Genomic DNA, 23,724 nt, shown 5'->3' on the forward strand with positions numbered 1-23,724 from the left:
AAGTTACGCACTTCACCCACTCGTGGTACCAAAACCCTTCCTTGGAAACACTTAAAGCCATGACTATCCTTTTCCAATGATTGTATTACTCCCGCCACCCTTTCACTTTTCCATTTCTCTTCCTTCGAGGCCTCCTCTTGATTCTTTCTCAAATCATCTAGTAAGCTGGTGGTTATGCTAATCTTCATCATTCGAATCTTAGGTGGTTCTCTTCTTTCCTTACGACTTAGTGCATCAGCTACCACATTTGCCTTCCCCGGATGATATAATATCTCACAGTCGTAATCTTTCAAACTCTTGTGATCAGTGAAGATCTGACACCTTGTCCCATACAAATAGTGTCTCCAAATCTTTAAAGCGAACACTACTGCAGCCAACTCCATATCATGTGTTGGGTATTTACGCTCGTGAACCTTTAACTGTCGTGAGGCATAAGCAATCACCTTACCATTTTGCATCAAAACACACCCCAAACATAACTTGGATGCATCACTATAAACAACAAAGCCATCGTTGCCTTCTGGTAAAGATAATACTGGTGCACTGCTAAGCTTTTCCTTTAAGACGTTAAAGGCATTATCTTGCTCTGGCTTCCATTCGAACTTCACATTTTTCCTTGTCAGGGTAGTTAGCGGTGCAGCTACGCACGAGAAGTCTTGTATAAACCATCTATAGTATCCTGCCAACCCAAGAAAACTTTGAACTTCTGATGGGGTTCTTGGTGGTTCCCATTTTTCAATCGCCTCAATCTTTGCTGGGTCCACCTTGATACCATGTTCGTTTACAACATGTCCCAAAAACTGGACTTCCCGAAGCCAAAACTCGCACTTCGAAAATTTGGCAAATAATTTTTCTTTCCTCAATAAACTAACTGTTAGCCGCAGATGTTGCTCATGGTCTGCCTTACTTTTAGAGTATATCAATATGTCATCGATAAAGACGATTACAAACTTGTCTAGGTAGGGCTTGCACACCTGGTTCATCAGATCCATGAATGCAGCTGGTGCATTGGTCAAACCAAATGGCATTACTAAAAACTGGTAATGACCATACCTAGTTCGAAAGGCTGTCTTCGACACATCTTCTTCTCTGACTTTCAGCTGGTGATACCCCGACCGTAAATCGATCTTTGAGAAGTAACTTGCCCCCTGGAGTTGATCGAATAGGTCATCAATTCTCGGTAATGGATACCGGTTCTTTATAGTCACCTTGTTTAACTCCCTGTAGTCAATGCACATTCGCATTGTCCCATCCTTCTTCTTGACGAATAGTACTGGTGCACCCCACGATGAGGTACTGGGCCGAATAAAACCCTTGTCGAGCAAATCTTGCAACTGAGCCATCAACTCCTTCATTTCGGTTGGTGCTAACCAATAGGGCGCACGTACTATCGGTGCTACTCCTGGGGTAAGATCAATTCGAAATTCCACTTGCCTATCCGGTGGCAAGCTAGTTAGGTCATCAGGGAACACATCTTGGAACTCGCATACAACTGGTATATGTGTTATTTCAGGCTTGTCCTGCTTGGCATAGAGAACATATGCCCAATAAATTTGACACCCTTTCTTTAGATAACGAGTTGCCTTAGTCACTGATATCAAAATAGAGTCCTTAACTCGCCGATCACCGTAAATCTTTACCATTCCTTTTTTTGGCACCCAAACTTGAACAATCCTATTTTCACAATCTATAATCGCTTGGTTTTTCGACAACCAATCCATCCCTATAACAATATCAAAATCACCTAGGGATATAGGTATTAATTTTAACGTTAGCACACTACCTTCTATTTCGATAGAGCAATCATCATATTCCTCTCTTACTACTACCCAATGATCGTCAGCAGTTTCAGATTCTAAGGCATGTTCTAGAGTCTTTGCATTTCTACCCAGGTTTTTGCAAAAAGTAGTAGACACAAAAGATCTATTTGCACCAGAATCAAATAACACCCTAGCATGAATTGAGTTTACTAGGAAAGTACCTGTCACCACATCCGGGGTCTCCTAAGCCTCCTGAGCCGTCATGCAAAAAGCTCTAGCTTTTGGTCTACCAGTGTCAGCCTTTTTATCCGTCGACCGATTGTCTGTTATCCTGCTATGATTGTTGTTACCTTTACTCTGAGTACATTCCGACTTAATGTGGTTAGGGGAACCACACCCGTAACATACCCTTCATGTCTTACATTCTGTGGCTATGTGCCCTGGCTTCCCACACTTGTAGCAAACTTTCTGATTCATGTTACACTCCCCCTTATGATAACGGATGCATTTTGGACATTGCTTTACTCCAGAGCTTTGATCAACCTTACGTTCTTGCCCTGAAGTCTTGCCTTTCTTCGAATCATTATTTGTACCCTCCCATTTTCTTTTCCCCAAAGCCCTGTCTTCACCTTGACGATTCTTCTCACGTTCGCGACCTTCTGCAGCATCAACAGCAGACTGGAAAGTACCCGGTTTCTGAATTTGCACAAATTCACGAATAGCTTTTCTCAATCCCCAAATATAGCGTTCCACCCTTCTTTCTTCCGTAGATACGTAAAATTCGGCAAACCTAGCCTTCTTCGTGAACTTTGTGGTGTACTCCCTCACAGTCATATTCCCCTGCTCCAACCTTAAAAATTCTTCCTCCAATTGTTTAACCGCTGTACGAGGGCAAAACTTTTCTTTAAAAATTCTTAGGAACTCATCCCATGACATATTCTTGGCCGCCTCACGCCCCCTAACCTCCTTCACCATGCCCCACCAATGTATTGCCTCCCCTTTTAGCATTGTCGCAGCATAAATCACCTTGTCCTCATCCGCACACTTGCTAGTATCGAACGTTCCCTCAATCTCCATGATCCATGTTGATGACAAAATGGGATCAATTTCTCCGTTAAAAACGGGTGGCTTGCAGTTCATGAACGTCTTGTAACTACAACCCCGCCGATCGTGGTTGCCATGATGCCTTGTGGGTTGTGCAATACTTGGTTCACGACTCATATTTGGTGTACTGTACTCGTAGTCCTCTTCACCTCCACCCAAGTTACCTTCATACTCACCCATTATTGCTTCTCGTGCCTGAGCAACTACATCTGGTAAGGTGTCTCGAATTGCTCGAGCAATCTCATCAGCCAACTCCTCTCTAGTGATCGTGTTTGCCGCACGACCCCTTCCACGACCTCGACCTCGACCGCGGTGGGATCCAGAGCTACCATGGGCCGATTGTACAGGTATCGGTGCTGTAACAACACCTCAGCCTCTTCCTCTACCCCTACCTCTTCCTTGGCCCCGTCCACGACTAGCGTTTGGGTTTAGTGGGGTTTCTGGAACATCTCCTGGTGCTCTAACATAAGCTCCAATTGGGATGCGCTCTTCCTCCGGAATGACCCTAGTGAACCTCCCAGATCTTCGTGAAGACATATCAACTACATATTTATGTTTATAACACAATAAGTATAACAAACATAAATTTTATTCCAAATTATTAAAACTTCAAAAATAGACATATGTCTTGTTCACATCAAGTCACTCAAGCCAACAACCAAGAGAAATAATAAAAAAAAAAAAGGACAAATCATTGCACTCCTACTTTCTAATTTTTAAAAACGATGTCATCATATTTCAATATTCTCTTTCCCTCCTTCAAGTACTTCCTTATCTTTTTAGCTTTTCGATCTCTGGGACCACTTTGAATGACCAGTACCTCGGCCTGAGGTAGTTCTCTTCCAACCACCTTATCTAGGAATCCGTAAGTCGCAGCCTTGGCTAGTTTTGCCCGAGCCACAAAACCTTCCCACAACTTAGTGATAGTAGGTTTCCTTAGTTCCAACACCTCCAGTTCCAACCTTCGTATCTTGCGTTTACTTTTCTCAGCCGCATCAACCCTTATTTGGTTCTCCTGTACGAGCCTTGACCTATGTTCATCTATCTCTTCAATCTTTCTTTTCAAACTGTGAATCTCAAGTTGTGCCTGTGGCATTTCATCTTTATAAAGTCGCTCCCAATAGGTACCAGGACTAGTTGGCGTGTACTCCACATAGGGCATATGGAACATTTCGTATCTTTGTTCCACATGGTACTCCATGTGATTTCCCTCGGGTTCCTCCTCGGGATCTTCTTCGGGCTCCTCCTCAGGATCTTCTTCGGGCTCCACCTCGGATTCCACATCCTCGTCTTCTTCATCCCGTTCAGAGAGGCTGAGTGGGGTCGTTGGTTCCAGATTGCCTTCTGAGTCAGAGATCTCTAACTCGGCCTTCAACTTCTCGTGGGGAAGTAACCCACTAGTACCCTCAACTGACACCCCACCATCAATGATTTCCTTTCCATGATCCATAGTACCTACAAACGAGACGCATTCCAGATTAGGCGATGTACCGCTCCTCCCGTTTAAGCTTAGGCGTTTAAACAACGACTAATCTGCTTAAACCACGCTCTGATACCAACTTGTAACGCCCCAAATTTCAAATACCAAAATAACTTAACATAGTCCCAAAACTTCCAAAATTCAAGATTTAAATACTAACGTAATTATTAATAATAATAATAGCGGAAGCAAATAAAAATTTAATTAAACACTTGGTACGCTACGTCTTCCTTAAAACTTGTCGCCTTCTTCAAGTCTGAACTTTATCCTTTCCATTCCCGCTGCCACTTGCTACGTTATTTCCTGGGTTGCGTGCATTTAAAGATTCTAATGGGTAAGCCTAGGGCCTAGTGAGTTCGTGGTTTTCATGCATATTGACGTCAATAAAATAAAAATAATGCGACAATTTATCAATATAAATCTTTTCATTTCTTTCCACCCTTGGTGACACATTAGGGAACTATTGTCACTTTCAGGGAACGAGTCCCTCCGCCGGGCACAACAAAAATGCTTACGGCTAGATAAACAGAGCGTAAGCTCTCCGCTGCGTACTAACACCCCGTACGACGACTAATAATAAGACCGTGTAAATACACCTGTTCCCTATATGTCACCCACCATTTTCACCCTTTTATATGAAATAATTCACAAAATTTCACACAAATATTCATAGCAATAACAACAGTAACATATAATTGCAAATAATTTAGAATCAACTTTTCATGCAAACAACCACAAAATTCACACGAAACTCACCTGGTTGGCGTTTAGGTCTTAAATAGAACTTTGTTTACAAATAACTTGTGGATTCCAAGGTTAAAACCAACTCTTTAAATTGAGAGTTTGTATCATTTTATGATATACACAACTTGAATTACCTTCCTAACGAAGTTGATAGGTTTGTATATTGCATATACAACTTCCATTACCATTCTAGTTTAGGTGAATTTGTGAGCAGTGTTGGTCAATTATGGTAGTACATATTGCTCAGATTATTGTATCACTAGGTGTAAGACCCGTGTACTACACGAGTTTTATTAAAAATAAATATTTAATATCAATATTCAAACATTAAATTTAATATCAATATTTAATATCAATATTAATTTTAGAGCTCTCATTAATTATGACATTTATTACATTATAATATATCATTCTTTTTCAAGGAAACATTTATTTCTCTCAATATTGTAACTGAAATAAGTTATGATATGTGAACAACTTAGAAAATTACATGTGGAAATAAATAAATTCTAAAAATATATTAAAATGTCATGTGTCTAAATAAATGAGGCAATGATATGTGGCAGAAAATGAGTTTTATTTATTAGTATAGATAGGAAACATATATATATATATATATATATATATATATATATATATATATATATATATATATATATATATATATATAAACAACTCTATTTTAAAGAAAACTTGCCAAACATGAGCCTGAGAGAACCCAATTTAATTTAATATTTTCTATCTATTTGTTTTAATTCCTTTGTTATGTGTCCTTTAATTGTAGATGAATCGATTTGTACTCTAGAAGAAGTACAATAGATTGTATAAATTATTCAAATTTAATTCCCCAAAGAATGGCTTTGCCACTTCCATAACATACACAATGATCTTATCTCGCAATTTCCATAACATAGACTATGTTTGGTACATGAGTTTTTAACTAAAATAGGCTTATTCAAAAAAATGTTACCGATGTAGAATATTTTGAAAAAAATCTTCTACTTTCAGTTTTTTTCAAGGTTCTAAAAGCTCGCAATGGCTCCATCATGGCGCGTCATGGTTCAAAGTGTATCTGTCACCAAGCTTTACCAAAATGCCGCTTTTACTCATGTATGTTTATAAAGATGAATAATAGTTGAAAATACATATAAAAATATTAATTACATACAAAAGTTGTCGCCTTAACTCACACCTTACAAACGACATGGCTCACTAAGGCTCGAAGAAAATTGAGGTTTGACATTGATTTTTAGAACCTTGATTTTTCTTGTTATTTTTTATTTTAATTATCTTTTTTTTTAATTGCAGTTTTTTATTGACTTTTTTATTTTCTTTTTTAAATATATATTTTTTTAAATATCAGTTTTTTATACTTTTTTATTTTTTTTAAATTTACATTTAATATAATTATTTTATTTATACGAGTTATACAAATCATTTTGAACATCAAATTTTAGCCACCATAAATTAAACTGCCATGATACATACAATATTGTTTAAGGTACAAAAACTCCAACTTCAGACAATGTTTTTTTAAGACAAAAAAAGTTTCAAAAAACATCCTAATCATTATATAACCGACAAAAAAATGGAACAAATAGCCATCTAATAAACAAAAATAGTAAAGCTCTTTGAGAACTAGATTAGCTATACTGTAACCAAGCTATTTGTGGAATAAATAGACATCAAATGAACAACTGATTTATACATTTTAAAATTTATATTTCAGTTTAGTAAGTACTATTAAACAACAAAATATATCGTGAACAATTAAAATGGCTCATTAAATGTGTGGCAAGGATATTCCATGTTTTTCGAGCCCTATTCACATGTTTTAAGAACAATCAAATAATCTTCCATAGTTCCATAGTAAACACATCTAAAATAATTTCCGTCTTTTATATTTATCACTTTTGGTGTTCTACATATAACTCTCAAATGATTACCTTTAAAATTGTGCAACTTGATGGAGTGTATGGCTTACCGGCCCAATTAAATTTATCTTAACGTTATCCTTTAAAAAGACCACTTTCCAATAATACACATCAAATTCTTAAAACCTAACTATGATGACAGTGTTAACATCAAGAAAAAATCAATTATAGCAAATTTTCGAACCCTTTCCAAAATTAGTTTTGGTGCATCGTTATTGATTTTTCTTTAATGGATTCTTTGGCTTTTAAAGAGTGGTACTTTTTCTTCTTGTATGCCTTTTTAAAACACACTGTTTCTTTATACCCAAAGCTTCAATTTGGGCAGTGACCACAATCCCACTTCTTACCTTTCAATTATATATGCTACATTTCATGCTCTCTTTAAACTTTTACATTAATTAATTTAAGGATTTTTAAAATAAATAAAAACAATGAGTTTTAACTTGGAGTTGTCAGCGACCTGCTTTAAAATAGCTTACCTCGTACAACCCTCTTTCCTTTTCCTAGTCCACCATGCATCCTCGTATGTGGTGAAACTTGTTTCCTTTCTTTCTCCTTAATTCATTTTCATGGAAATATATGAAGCTTTGTAGCAGCCTGCTATTATATTTGTTTGCTATATATGGTTATTAAGTTTAGCTTGTTCAAATAAAGTATCAGCCGAAAAAAACGCTAATAGTTCATTAAACCATCGGTTATAACATTAGATTTACTCTTGCATATATGATTGATGTTTCTTGATTTAGCAAAAGAAGTAGAGTTAAAAGAAAGTAAACTGAAGAGAGAGATAGGGAGAGGGGGTGGCAACTATTGCACGGGATATGATATACATAATTACTCTTTCTGTGGTTGAGAGTCGAGACGAGCGTGTGGGGAGAGAGGGTCAGATTCAGGTGAAATCACCCTCCAAAAAAATGACCCATGATCTATTTTGATAAATATAATAAAGTGTAGATGATTTTTTTTGTTTGTATATTATGGTAATTTATATTTATAAGTTCAATAAAGTGTAGATGATTTTCTTTTGTATATTAATAGTAATTTATAAGATTAATAAAGTGTAGATGATTTTCTTTTGTATATTAACGAAGAAACTGTTATACTTTATGTAATTTGGTTTCATGTAAGGTCATCCCGTATACCTGCAACGAACATGTTCGTTGTTGACGTGGCCACGGACCACGACCGTGCACACTATCCCGCCGGTCCGTGGTGGCTCGTGTTCGTGGTGATTTGTGGTGGCGAGCACGGAGACGTACGACCAATCTGTTTCTTCTTCACTCTCAGCGTCTACCTTCTTTCTCTCTTCTCTCTCTTCGTTCATCTCTTCCAGTCTGGCTTTTGGTGGATAATTGGGAATCTCTCCACGACCATTGTCATGGAGAGTGTTACTGATGGTCTTATAACTAGTGGTTTCATCTCACGTGAATCAGCCTAATTAAAATAATTAAAACTGTCTAAGTAGTTTCGAAATCAAAGAATACTTTGGATTGTTAAATATAATAAAAAAAATAACTTACAGTCTATTAAATATGTGTATATTGAAATGCTTAATGAGTTTTGAATTTCAACAATATTATTTACCAAAAAAAAGTAGAACAATTAATTGCGATATATATTTAAAAAAAACATATTAAAAAACTCATAACTCATATATATATATATATATATATATATATATATATATATATATATATATATATATATATATATATATATATATATATATATATATATATATATATATATATATATATATATAGAGAGAGAGAGAGAGAGGTGAGGTTCAACATAAAATCATAATTAACGGAACAAATGAACCAATCAAGAGCGTTGGAAATCATAATGATCAATAACCAAGGAAATATATATATAGTTTTACATTGGACGCACACACATCAGATTATATCAAAAAATTCATCTCCTTACCAAAACTCACCTACTTTTTCATTTAAATTTTGTTTAGGCCACATTTTTTTATCGAAAAATAAAAGACGAATATCCCGTTGTTCACGATTTTTCATCCTCTTTCCATAAAGATCAATGTTTATATATAAAAAACGAATTTTTTTTTTAAAAAAAAAAAACTCATTTCATTTTGTTATTTTTTTCAATATTTAAGTTTATTTTTACAAAAAAAAAATAAACTAATTATACCAAAAATATTAATTTTTTGTACTCTATTAATAAACATCAACACCGACTAAAAAAAAGAAAAAAAAATCTCTATCAGTATAGATTCACACTGTGAATCTAAAATGTAAATATTTTAAATTTTAACATTCACAATTTGAAAAAACCTCGATCAGTTTAAATTCACACTGTGAATCTAAAATGTAAATATATCAATTTGTAACATTCACAATGTGAATTTGACTTACTATTTCAACTATTTGTTCATTCGCAAATTAACTTAGTAAAATTTACATATGAATCAAAATATATTCCATGTAGTTTTATAATATTTTAACGTTTTCATGACTCATAAATTAGTTTTGTAAAATCAAAAAATGGATTTATTCACATTGTAAATCTGACTTACTATTATTTACACTGTGAATCTAAGCAGGTTGACAATGTGAATCTGAACAGGTTCACAATGTGAAACTGAATTGAAATTTTGATTTTTTTTAACATCAATATGAATCTATGTTTAAAAAATACTAAAAAAATAGGAATTTTGATATATTGTATAACTTTTTTCTAAAAAAAGTAGACATTAACTTTTCAACAAACAAATAAAATAAAGTGAGTTTTTTGAAAAAAAAAATCATTTTTTATATATCAATATGGATATGTATGGAAAGAGGACGAAAAATCACGAACAATGGTATATTCGGTTTTTTTTCTTTTTTTTTTTGACAAAAAACATGGCTTAAAAAAATTAAACTAAAAAAAGGAAGTGTGTTTGTTCATAATCTGGTGCATGTGTGTCCATTGTAAAAGTCTATAACCTTTCCTTTTGTGGTTGATCACTTTAAATTTCGACACTTTCGATTGGAACCTCATCACGTCTGGCTTCCTCAGCAGTCATCTGAAATGCTCGCGCCTGCACTTTTCAGGCACCGGTCTTCTTACCACTGCCACCAGCATCATCCTTCGGATTTGGACACTAACCACTCATATGACCCATCTGCCTACAACTCTTGTTGTTGTTACTGCATGGCCTTTTGTGAGAGGAGTGACACCTCATGTAATAACTCGATGTGTTGCCCTTCTCCTCCTGATAACCCTTCTTCTTCAAGGATTCAAAAGAACCATCCCCTTTCCTCCTCTTGTCCCCTCTTCGTACGGTACCGTTGTCTACCATAATATCTTTCTCAATCTTGTGTGCCTCGTCCATCGCCTCAATAAGTGTAGCCTTTAATCTAACCATCTCCCGATAATCATACATTAACCCCTCATCATATCATCGTACTGTCTTCTACTTATTTGAGCAATAATCTATGAAGAATTGTGCATTCTTAGTGAAAGTTGTGTTGTATTTGTATATCATCGGGTTTCCCTTCTGCAGTGCCAAGAACTCTTACTTAATTTACTACTTGATGCCTTCACTACAAAAACATTCTTCTACCTTCTTGTTGAATACTACCCAAGTTATTACATCCCGAGCAACATCATTAAGTGTCCTATCAATCACATCCCACCACTGTAACGCCTCATCCTCAAACATCATTACATTGTAACTAACTTTCTGCCACTCAATAAAGTTAACCGACCAAAAGGTTTGTTCCATCTTCAAAATCCAGCTTAAGTACTTTAATTTTTTCTCACCCCTACGATACTTTGGCGGCTTGGAATCCATGAACTCCTAGAAGGTGCTACATTGAAGACCAACATCCCCCCCCCCCAAACAGTTCGATTCTAACTAGTTCCCTCACAACAGGCTCCCTAGAAACCAAAAGGCTCTCAGTATCTGCTCAACCCCCACCCCTACCACAACATCACCCTCTGAAGGTAGTAGTCTTGCAAGTCATATTTCTTGTTGCAGCAATGAGAAGTATGTGCATCCTTACTCTCTTTCTCTTCGTTTCGTCTCCTCAACTGTTGATGGGTTTTGGCCATAAGAACATCCTATGTGCTCATAAAAACCCTAATTCTTGGATCTAGGTTTCTCTATTGTACATGCAATTCATCCAAGACTATAAACCCTAGATCTAAAATATGATAATGAATATAACATATAATTAGGGTTTAGATCATACCTTGATTGTTATGTAGCAATAACAATCTCAAATCCTTCTTGTATTGACTTTAGAAAGCTTAGAGTCACAAATGTCACTCCTCTAATGGTTCACAAACACCAAGAGCAAGAGGATGAAGAGGAGAAGAGAAGGAGGCTGCCCAAAACGTGTGGAAACCCTAGAAGAGAGCTTATCCACGTTTTTGGGGCATAAGGGCTCTATATATAGTGAGGCTATTAGGGTTATCTAACAAGGAAACCCTAATTTGGATGCTTAAGCCCTAAGCAACCCATGGACTCCTTTCCTTAAAGGCCTTGGACGATTTCTAATGGGTTTCCCCATAGAATTCGTCTACTCCTTAATATAAGGCAATCCATAGCCCAAATTGCAATTATCTTATAATTACAATTCCAGTCCCTTAAGTTTAATTAATCTCTTTTAGTCACAAACTTAATTCTTATTAATTCTTGACTAATATTTAATTAAACAATATGATTTCTCCTTTAATATATTATTCTCATAATATATTAATAAATCATATTTAATCCTTTCTCTCCATAATTCATCCTATCAAGTTGCTTTGGTGAAGGCAACCCAAAAGGACCATGCACCATCAGGTCAAGTACATACCAAAATAGTTATGGACTTAGACACTAATCCAACAGTCTCCCACTTGGATAAGTCTAATAACTATTATGCGTATGACTTCAGATCCTGATCTACAATCGTAGCTTCCCAAAGTCGCTGTCAACTCTGATCCTATCAGATACGCGTGTCCTTTAGATAAGGGATCATATATTCCTCCATTCTAGATATTGTATGAGACATGATTTCTAATCATTCTCTCTGTACTATTTCTCGACTTCCGATTTATGACAACTGACTAATTAAACAAATCAAATTAGCCCTAGCCCGACCGAGCATTTACGTTTGTCATCACTAAATCATCGAGGGGCCCAAAGATATCGCTTTTATCCTACTTTGGATAAAAGGAACGGATAAACTTTGATTCAATGCTCGCTTGCACTCACTCACCAAATCACACACAACAATATGTTCTATGACACCAAGTTACTGGTGCGTTTACATATTATCAATATGCAACCGATTTGCAAGATACAACTCACACATCTCGGTTTCAAGAATATAAGATGTTATCGTCTCACCAATCACTCGTGATAAAATTCATGGAGTGATCCAAGTGAGTGTGGGTTTAATCCAATGCTCAAATCATATTCATAAGCACTCATGAACGTTGCAGCAAACATTTGCTTATGTCTAATACACTTTAGACAATCCACACACCAATTCACGACAATCTTTATTCATACCTACTTCCAACATATGAACGACTGTGGCCCGTTCGAATAATTTGACTGTTCTAAACCAATTAAATTATTCAGGAAGTCAAAACATGCAAAGTGAAACACAAGGATAATACTAATCCCATATGTCCTCAAACCTTTGAGCATAAATAAAACACCTTTTATTTATCACCATATCGATTACTCATTATCTGTTGTTTCGGGTAATCAACTTTTTACTTGAATTATTACAACACTTGTCCCATGCTCTTAGCATGCACACAATGTTTACCTATGGTTCTTACTTTGTGAAAATAGATCACATTTCCAATCATTCTCATTTCACAACTCCCAATCCTTTTCACAAGTGAAAGAATATCAAATTCTTGCCACTTATGGAATATGCTAGATTCTAACATTTTATGCAATGATCCTTTCGTAATATCATAGCACAAAAGTCACAATGACTATTGCCAATGACATTACAAAGTCCTCTATCGGAGATTGTTACGAGACAATTCCTTAGATATGATGTCTCTCACTCAAATTACATTCCATTGAACATCCTTTCGCATAAAAGTTTCTAATCTAGACATAGATTTTCAATATACAATTCCCAATATGGAAAACTTTCCATACTTACCATATAACAACTCATTCTCAATAGAATCTTATCTATTCATAATAATGTTGATATGGTCCATCCAATACTATACTTCCAACTACTCACAAGCGGCCAATCCTAGGCGAACTTTGGATTGTCCTTTGATAGTTGTTAATTATTTTAGTCAAAACCGATTCTTGTCCTTTTTCCCTCTAAATGCGCTAGACATTTGGAAAAAAATTTAGAATGGTCAAATATTATAGCATTTGCAATCGATCCTATACCCGAAGCGTATGGGACACGATGCATAATGTCTTACATGAAGATTCGATACTTTATCAATCTTCTGCCATAATATTTTATGTGCTACATTCTCAAAATTCGAACTATGAAGAGGAATGTCGTAATCGTAATCAAAATTTGAGAACACACTATGTTTCCTTGACTAAATTTATTAACATTTCACAACCTAAACCTTTAAATTTGAAATGAAGCATAATATTCTCTCCCTTAATTATAGCAAAACAACTTTTTAACCCTTACAACTTTGCAAAGTATAACTCTTGTTTTCTATAATTAATATTGCTAACTTTCAATACTTTCAATAATAATCATGCAATCATAACATTTATGCTCCCACTATCATGATGATTATTATAAACATAACACTTATGCTCCCACTAGCTTTGACATGTATTCAGAAACCAGCTTAACTTCCAGAAAAACAATACTTATTGAATTTCTTAAGTTCATGTTTCAATACCCAATACTTTGATAATCTTTTATCAAGGCTTCTTAAACTTATACACCTTTGTGTTAGATAGTTCATATGTGTGTCTAAACAATTCAGACCAATTGCCAAATCTCACAATTTGAATCATGGAAAGGGATACTGTAACCATAATCGAATTCGAGAATACAATTTCACAATCTCTATCTTCTTAAAATCTCTATTAGTGAAAGCATTTCCTCACAGTCATTTTCATGAAGGAGGGAATCTTATGACACTTAGATTTTAATGGTGTATGTGTTCCTATCCATGTGAATTTGACAAATTCAAACTCATATGGACCGAACTTTCTTAATCTTGACTTCTTGCCTTATGGTAACACAGCTGCCCACCATGTCTTCCAAGTAGCTAAGCAGCTCACCCTTTCCCATCAATGTACCTTTCATTGATCAAGGTCCTTGACTTTTTATGCATTCAAATGAGAACTCATAGGGCTCACATGCATAATTAACTCAAATGGAACGGCACGTAAACAATATAGTGTCAACACGATAGGTTGTAAACCTCAACTATGATGAGAATTGTTATCGAGATTTACGAAAGCAAATATGATTTGAGTAATTGAAAAGTTAGAACACGAAGAGTAAATATTAATCAGATCTTATATTGATGAAGACTGATTACAGAATAAGCAGAAAGGATATTCGTGTTTCCGAAAGTTATCCTCAGTCCCTATTTATAGGGAACATGAGTGTACAAAAAATATACTAAGTCTAAAACATTACACTTCGCACAAATATGACTTAGTAAAATAACATAAAGATGCGAAACTATACAAACACTATATTCGACTTTTACAATTTTGCTTCTACAATCTCCCCTTTTGTAAACAGTCGAAGCTATTCAGTCCATAAGCTTTTGAACAACAAAGTGAATTGTCTTTCGCACTTCTCCATACCAGGAGATCACCTTCTTGAGATCCTTCTTGTCTCCTTCATTGTTCTTCTTGCAATTGTTCATACGAACAATAAAGTGCGTATATTGCGAAGAAGTATATCTTTCCACCTCTGAGACTTTAAACAAAAATTTCTTGGGCTTCCCCTTCGTATCTCTTCCTGAAAACACCATGCCGAAAGGTTTCAGGCATATTTCCCCAACAACATATTTCGATAATGCTGACTGGGATAAGGTTTCTTCCCAAGGAACGTTCACTTCTCTTCCTAATACATTTGCTAATTCTTCATCAGTAAGAGCCAAACAATCGAAGTAATTGTCGATGTATGTCTTAACATGTGCGAAGCCTATCTTGAACACTTCAGTCTCAGAGCCTTTGAGCTTATTCTCTTCCATATGCTTCAAAATCAGGGCCACTTGAATCAAATCGTTGCAGTTCATCAGAGGAAAATCAGCTATAGTGAAGTCATACTGCTTGTTGTCTGATCGAATAACAAAGTAACGAAAATTTTGAAGCATGTCTTCAAACATCGCATCTTTCTTGATTGTTAGCACCTTTTTAATCTTCATTAAAGACCAAACTTCATCCGGATTCTTCCCCAATACAACATGAAATCTGATTTTCATGTGTATATAATCATCAGGATTATCAAACTTCTCGCTAATCTTGTACTGAGCAGTAATGAAGAGCATTTTGTTGATCTGAAAATCTAGCTGACAATTGTCTGAATTCGCAATATTATAACTTCTTTTTGGCTTCTTCTCGAATTCATACATTTCCCTCCCCACAACTTTTGACTCAATGGTTTCGTAAGAATACAGCTTCGCAGGATCTCCTTTGTTCATCGTGGGAGGATCACTTGCCCTTTGCCTCATGATGCTTTGTACTTGCCTCATTCTTTCCAACTCTGCCTCAGCCTCAGCTTTCTTCTCCTCCTTCGATTTTTCGTACAGTATCTCTTTTCCTTTTCCCACAACATCTGTTTGAGATTTTGAACTAGAACCTCCTTCTTTTTCCCCAATCGAAATTCCTTTGGAAATAGGTCTTGTGGTTATTGTAGTTGAGGAAATAGGCTTAGTATTTATTGGAAGAGTAGATTTAAGCTAGGTAGATATAACTTTTCCCACTTTCTTCGCATCCTCCTCTTTACTTGAATTCTTCTCTCCCCCTTGCACCCCTGTGAAAGCAGGTGGGGCACTCTTCGGTAGTAAAGAGGTGAAATTTGCGATTGGTGCAAGCGCTTTTTGAATTGCTTGTTCCAAAGTATTAACCTTTAGAGACAAGAACTCAGGAGTAAGAATTTGAGAAGACGAGGATTGCGAAACCACTGTCTTCAGCTCAGTCACCAACTTGATCAGCTGATCAACCTTCTCCTGGGTTTCCTTGTGATTAGCTTCAAGGTTAGGGACATCAGCAACCTTTTGCACTTCTGTAGCAACCACATCAATCTTCTTTTGAATTTCGACATGTTGAGAAGTAATATCCCTGAGCTCCTTCGCAAGATCGGTTTTCAACTCTTCAAGCTCAAAGTTGACATCCTCCTGAACTTTCTTCACATCCTGTACAAAGAGAACATGACGTTCTTTTGCAATAGTTTTCAAATCCTGGACCACCGAAGAGAAATTACTCCCTTGAGCTTTAATGCGAAGCTCATTATTTTTATCAGACTGATCAACCTTCTCCATTATACGCTTCTCAGCACCCTTAAGCATTATATCAACCTCCATTGCTGAGATAGAAGACATCCTGCCAAAATCAGCTTGCGACTGAATAATGGCATCCAGCTTATGATTCAGGACTTTAAATTGTTTTCCTGTCATAAGCATATGATCAGGAATATCCTCCTCGTCTGAATCAAAATGAATTTCTTCAAGTACTCTTCCAAAGGCTCCTCCTTCAGTTTCATTTACAGACAAAGGTTGCGAAGGTTGAGGAGTTTCTGGTGATTGTGAGGGAAATAGGGTTGTAAATGGGTTTTGAAGAGGATGATCAAAAATTGATGAGGTTGTGGATAGAGTTGTAGATGGAAATGAAACAAGTGGTAAAGAGATGGGTAAGGTGATTGGTAAAGTGGTTTCAACACTCGTGATAGGTACCCCCGTATCAGATACGTTGACAACCGTATCAGAAATAGGTACCTCCTTAGAAACTGATTTGGTAGTGACTATTTCGAGTGGTTCTGTGAGTGGTGTTGTGGTGGATATTTGCGAAGTAGGGGTAATGGAAATGATTGGTAAGGAAACATTTACCGTAGAAGACACTAGTGGAGTTTCTGGAACTATCTCTTCATCAGATGATTCATTGCGAACCACCAACTTCCGTCTTTTTATTAGAGTATGTTGCATGTTTTTTGCAACATCTTCAGCTCTTTGTCTTTTCTTTCCTAGAGAGACCGGAGCTGGAATACTGCGAATGGTAACCCCTTTACTGCTAACCTCAGTCTTGCGAACCTTTTTCAATACCACAAACTTGGAAGGTATTGTTTCTTTCTTGGATTTAGATAAAGTTTCTTCAATATGAACATCTTCATCCAGAGCTTGTTGCGAAGATGAACCTTTCGCATCCTTCTTTGTGGGCTTCTTCTTCTTTGATGGTGCAGCAACATCTAATAACACTCCAGTAGGCACCGATTGATCGATTATTTTCAAATATCTCACCAAGACCTTGTGAGTTTGAGAGACCTTGTGAAGCATCGCATCTGGAATGCGAGCAACATGAGTAAAAATTTCCTCATCATCTTCTAATACCTTCGGAAATTGATATAGAGAAAATTCAGCAACTTCAACATCCTCCATGACTGGAATCCCTTCTTTTCCATATACCTTCTCCAGAATTAAGCTCCAATACCTCGCACACGAAATCCCTTTTTCAGAATTTGTGTTTTCGAGACTCTGAACAAATTCATTCCATAACTGGGTTGCATAATCAACATTGATATCATAGTACAAGCCCATAACCATGGCATATACTTTCATTCGTCCCCTATCCAAACCAACTATGCGTCCTGTTAGGCATATGAGAAAAATACCAAACAAGAAATTCCATATGCACGGCAACCCAGACTTTCGAAAGTCACTTATCTTCTCAAGCTCTGGTTGATGGCCCATCTCATTGAACATGTGAATGATTTTAGGGTTAACAGGTTTGAAAAATGGAGGATTGTTCGGAATCTGCAAGAAGTCAACAAACATCTTCTTGGAAAGTTTTACCCATTTGTTGTTTATCAGGTTGAAGGTTATCACATCAGTAGTATGGTTGTATGATGTCGTTGAAGTTGCCAAGGATAACCATGTCATCGGAACAGAGAATGAACTAAACATGGCAGTGGATAGAGGTGATCGTTTCAGGGCAACGATGAGCATCTTCAATCCTTTGGGATAAGAAGAGACATTTGGATCAACTTGATAATTGGTGCTTTGGATTTTCATCAGGGATTGAGAAAGAACTTCATCGGTTTTGGATTGAGTGGCAGCCATTGTTAGGGTTTGAAAGAGATGAAGTTGAACAAGTTTGAATCTTTGGAGGTTTGTGAAAATTATGTTCGCGTAACCGTATATAGTGTTCTAGATCCCCCTTTTATAGTTTACCCAAATTGATTTGAAATTAAAACAGGATGCATTTAATGTTATCCGATGTGGCACCTTGAAAATCGGATCATGACTACAAAAGATAACCATGCTTCAAAAAGTAACTGTCACATATCCTTGAAAAATGGATAGAATACCAACCATCTTGAGTACACAGCCTGTCAAGTTGCCCGTTATAGAATCTGAACCGTTAAAACCCTTCGCATGGAGGCAAGGCTCTTTCACTTTTGGGATGTAAAGTGAAGTCATATGCCAGATTTGCGAAATCATCAGCCTGAGTTGGTTTTACTCAGAATCTCAAGGATTTCGTGTGTGCATTGTGTCAACAGAATAAGAAGAGAAACAAAAAAATTTTGGAATTCTGTGATGTCAAAAATTTAATTTGACATGAATGCAGTTAAACCCCAGGCAAAGGTTGCTTCGTTAATCATCAAGAGAGATAATCAACAGCTTGTGTAGTTTCCTGGGAATTACAATTGAATACTTTTAGATAAGTATCGAAGAGCTTCTTTTAAAAGAGATTTTTGGGTTGGTTTCAAATTTCATTACATATCAGCCTTAACATAAGGTGAGAAATTGTAAATGAAATTACTTGTTTGACCAGTGTAGTCAGTGACAAGTTGGCTTTTGAAAATATTTATCATGACTAGGATTTGCGAATAAAACTCACACAGAAATCATATTCAAAAAAAAAAATTAAACTGGATCTTATTGGGTAACAAACATCGTGGGTTGCGAATGTTTGATCAAGATCGCACATATGCGAATTGAATATGATTTGGAGTTTCGAAATTTTGGTACTGAAACAAAAGTTTCGTTAAAATCTGGAACGATGTTCCCCGTCAATTCCTTACGGTTTATGATTTTTGGGTTTCACTTCCATCACGGTCTCATGATGTTAGATCATAAACATAGACTTGTGATTTGTCTAGGTTTTGATTGGTTTTGATCAAAGACCTCAAGGACAAATCTCTTCAAGAATTTGGATTGAAAGAATTCTTTGGTATAAAAAGATTGGTTAAGAATTGAACTGTACCTCTGTTATTATGGACAAAACAACTTAACTCATTTGAGAAGAGTACGGTAGCTCTTTTGACTTATGTGAATATAAGCTTGTTGGGAAGAAATTTTCATGTGATAATTTCATTAAGGCTTTCTTTTCTCACACATAGAGTCTTGTTGAGGCTTTTGGTCTACATACAGCAACATGCTTCTGGGGACATCCTAACTAGTTTTAAAAAAAAATAATATGTTCTCGTAGAAACACATAAGTATGACCTCTTCACATTAATCGTTGTACTAAACTCACAGCACACAATGTTTAAAGAACAAAGAAAAACAAAAATATTTTTGTGATTTTTGAATTTTTCAAAATTAAAAACGTAACAAAATAAAATCTTTTTGGATTTTTAATTTTTCAAAAATTAAAAAAAAATAAAACTACAAAATGAATGTAAACCTAAACTTAGTTGTTATGATTGCAAATGCGAAAAGATGTGGATGCGAAGCCATGCGAAGCCTCTGGATGAACAGTAACGTCTGAACAAGTTTGACTCATAACTGCTGAATGAGACTTTCATGCTTGAGTTTTTAGAATTGAATTCGCATCAATCATCCCCAAACCTGCTAAAATTCTAACAAATGATTATTCATCAAGAGGTTTTGTAAAAATATCAGCAAGTTGTTCAGTTGTTTTAACAAAATGAATTTCAATATTCCCATCTTCCACATGATCTTTGATAAAATGATATCGAAGAGCAATGTGTTTTGTCTTTGAATGTTGTACTAGATTATGACAAATGCGAATTGCACTTTGCGAATCACAATACAAGGGTATCTTTTTCATGTTTATTGCATAGTCACGAAGTTGACTCTGAATCCAAATAATTTGTGATGTGCAAGCAGCAACAACAATGTATTCAGCCTCAGCAGTTGATATAGCCACACAAGTTTGTTTCTTCGATTGCCAACTCACCAACTTCCCATACAATAAAGACCATATCATGCTTCGATAAAGTGTTAAATCAACAGCAGGTGCCTCTAACGAAGGAGTTAATCTTGTTCCTACTGCCATTGGTACTCTTAGTTTCTTGCTATTGGTCATTCCAAACTTTTCAAGCAAGTTCTTCGTGTATTTTTCTTGATTGATTAAGATTCCATCCCTGTTCTGTCTTATAATCAAACCAAGAAAATTGTTAATTTTTCCCATCATGCTCATTTCAAACTGACTTTTCATTAGATTTTCAAATTCTATTGACAATGTTGGGTCAGTCGAGCCAAAAATAATATCATCAACATAAATTTGAACAAGCATTAGATGATTCCCAACTTTCTTGCGAAATAATGTGGGGTCTACTGATCCTTGTTTAAATTTAGATTGTTTCAAGAAATTTGTAAGTGTTGCGTACCAGGCTCTAGGTGCTTGTTTTAATCCATATACAGCCTTATCTAGGATGTAAACATGATCAGGATGTACATCATTTATAAACCCTGGTGGTTGTTCAACATACACAGTTTCTTCAAGTTCTCCATTTAAGAATGCACACTTAACATCCATTTGATAAACATTAAAGTCTTTGTGAGCTGCATATGCTAAAAATATGCGAACTGCTTCAAGTCTTCCAACAGGAGCAAATGTTTCTTCATAGTCTATTCCTTCTTGCTGCAAATAACCTTTAACCACTAGTCTAGCTTTATTACGAATAATATTGCCATCTTTGTCAGTTTTATTTTTAAAAATCCATTTTAATCCGACAATTGAAACATCAGAAGGTTTAGAAATTAATCTCCAAACCTTGTTTCGTTCAAATTCAGCCAGTTCAGATTGCATAGCAACAACCCAATCTGAGTGTTCCATAGCATCCTTTACTGTCTTTGGCTCTATTTTCGAAATAAAGACATTAAACATACATAGTTCTTGGTTCGCATTCAGTACCTCATTTTTTGCACGAACTTGAGCACTTTTCAACACACCATCTTGTGGATTACCAATTACCTGATCTTTTGGATGATTTCTTGTCCATTTCTCAAGTGGTGGAAAATTAGGATCAAATTCCAATGGTTCATCTTCATACATTTCTTCATTTTCAGATCCTGCAATAGAAAAATTATCATTTGGTTCTTGAAACTCATCATTTTCATCAAGATTAATTGTCTCTGCTTCATCATGCTCCCCCTCAACATCATATTCATCTTGAATCCCCCCCTCAAAATGATGTTCATGTTGATTTTGTTGCGAATGCTCCCCCTCAACTTGATGATTCATATTTTCATTCTCCCCCTCGAAAGTTGGCTGACAATCTTCATTGTTACTCGTATGCTCCCCCTCCATACAGGCATCAGGCATACTTTCGCAAGATATTGACATTGTAGTAACTGTCGAATCATCAGTATGTTTTGAGAATTCTGATGTTTGATTATCAGGAGCATTATTTTCCGCTTCAATTGCCCTGTCAGGAATTCCGAAAATTAAGTCATAATCAAAATCATTTATTTCAGAGTTATCAATTTATGTATCTGAATTAACAAGAATAGATTTATTTTCAAATTTACTATCCGTTTGTTTAAGATAGTAATCATCAAATGTTAAATTGAAAGTTTCTTCAACTTTTCTAGTTCTTTTGTTAAGCACTCTGTATGCAACTGAATTCTGCGAATAGCCTAATAATATGCCTTCATCAGCTTTAGCTTGAAACTTGGACAAATTATCTTTGAGATTCATGATAAAACACCCGCAACCAAAAACATGAAAGAATTTGACATTAGGTTTCCTATTATTGATTATTTCATATGGAGTAACATTGAATCTTCGATGAATGAATGATCAATTATGAGTAAAACATGCAGTGGAAACTGCTTCAACCCAAAGATATTGAGGTAGATTCGCATATGTTAACATGGTTCTGGCTGCTTTGCATAAAGATCGATTTCTTCTTTCAGCTACACCATTTTGTTGCGGAGTATATGGTGATGAGAAATTATGTGAAATGCCTTTGCTTGTGAGAAAAGAATCAAGAGTTTGATTTTTAAACTCAGAACCATTATCACTTTTAATTTTGCGAACATTCTTTTTCAGACTAATCTCAATCTTTTTGATAAAATCAATCATCGTCTGAGCAACTTCAGATTTTAACCTGAGAAAAAATACTCATGTGAATCTAGAAAAATCATCTACAATAACTAAAATGTACCGCTTTTTATTCATTGTAGCAACAGTCGACGGTCCACATAAGTCAATGTAAAGAAATTCCAACGGTTCTACGATTTTTGAATCGATCACAATCGGATGACCTTTTCTATGTTGTTTTCCTTGTTCGCAAGCTGCACACAGAGAATCACTGTCAAATTTTAGTACAGGTAACCCTCGAACTAAATCTTCAGTGACAAGTTTGTAAATATTGCGAAAGTTCAAGTGTGACAATCTTCTATGCCAAAGCCAGCTGACATCATTAGATGCTTTTGATAGTAAACACACAGCAGGTTTTCCCACAATTGGTTTGATGTCCAGTGTAAACATATCGCCATATCTTTTGGATTTAAGAAGTACTTCATTGGACTTCGCATTTGAAATGATACTTCCTTCTTCATTAAATACAACTTGGTTTCCAGTACCAACAACAAGTTGTGACACACTTATCAAATTATTTTGGAGTCCTTCAACATAAGCAACTCTGTTCACAGTGAATTGTCCATTTGTGACTTTCCCATAGCCTTTTACTTGACACCTGTGATTGTTCCTAAATTTGACTACTCCTGCATTTTCCAAGCTTCTATAATCTCGCAAGTTTTCCTTTCTGCCAGTCATATGACGAGAGCAACCACTATCAATATACCATTTCGTATCATATTTCTCGTCACACATCACCTGCATTTATTGGAAAAATTTAGGAACCCAAGACTTGTTGGGTCCATCATTAGTAGAATGAAACAAATTCTTTGAATTTAAAAACCATGTTTTCACTTTGTTTGTGACAGAATCCATTATATCAACATCATCAGATCTAGATATTGAAATATAGTCATTCAATAGTTTTGGATTTCCATTGATTGTAATCTTATCCTTCACAACATTCGCATTTTTGATAACTGGTTTCCATTTTTGAACCGGAACTTGCGAATGATGAGATGATGAACTTGCAGTGGAAGAGTTACTTGCGAACTTGTCAAATGCATTCTTGATTTGTTGCTCTGAAAATTTCCCACTTTGATATTTTCTTCCTTTCCCTTCAAACTAACGATTGATTGTACTTACATCAGATTTTCCTTTTGTATATGACACTTTGGTCGGTTTTGAGACTGAAGGATTTGGAAAATTTGGTTGTTTTGGTGAAAATTCCAC

General features: G+C 35.7%; 1 protein-coding gene across 1 annotated transcript; it reads right to left on the minus strand.

The window, feature by feature from the left end:
• Positions 1 to 2,171: 2,171 nt before the first annotated feature.
• On the minus strand, positions 2,172 to 3,044 carry LOC145099815 (uncharacterized). The gene has a single exon (XM_079037320.1). The coding sequence runs from the start codon at positions 3,042 to 3,044 to the stop codon at positions 2,172 to 2,174; it is 873 nt and encodes a 290-aa protein (XP_078893446.1).
• Positions 3,045 to 23,724: the final 20,680 nt, after the last annotated feature.

Source organism: Lactuca serriola, chromosome 4 (genome assembly GCF_051521515.1).
Source record: "Lactuca serriola cultivar US96UC23 chromosome 4, Lser_US96UC23_V15, whole genome shotgun sequence".
Lineage (NCBI taxonomy): Eukaryota > Viridiplantae > Streptophyta > Magnoliopsida > Asterales > Asteraceae > Lactuca > Lactuca serriola.

Coding starts and splice junctions, on each gene's coding strand:
- LOC145099815 (XM_079037320.1), bottom strand. CDS start 3,044: ATGGGTGAGTATGAAGGTAACTTGGGTGGAGGTGAAGAGGACTACGAG.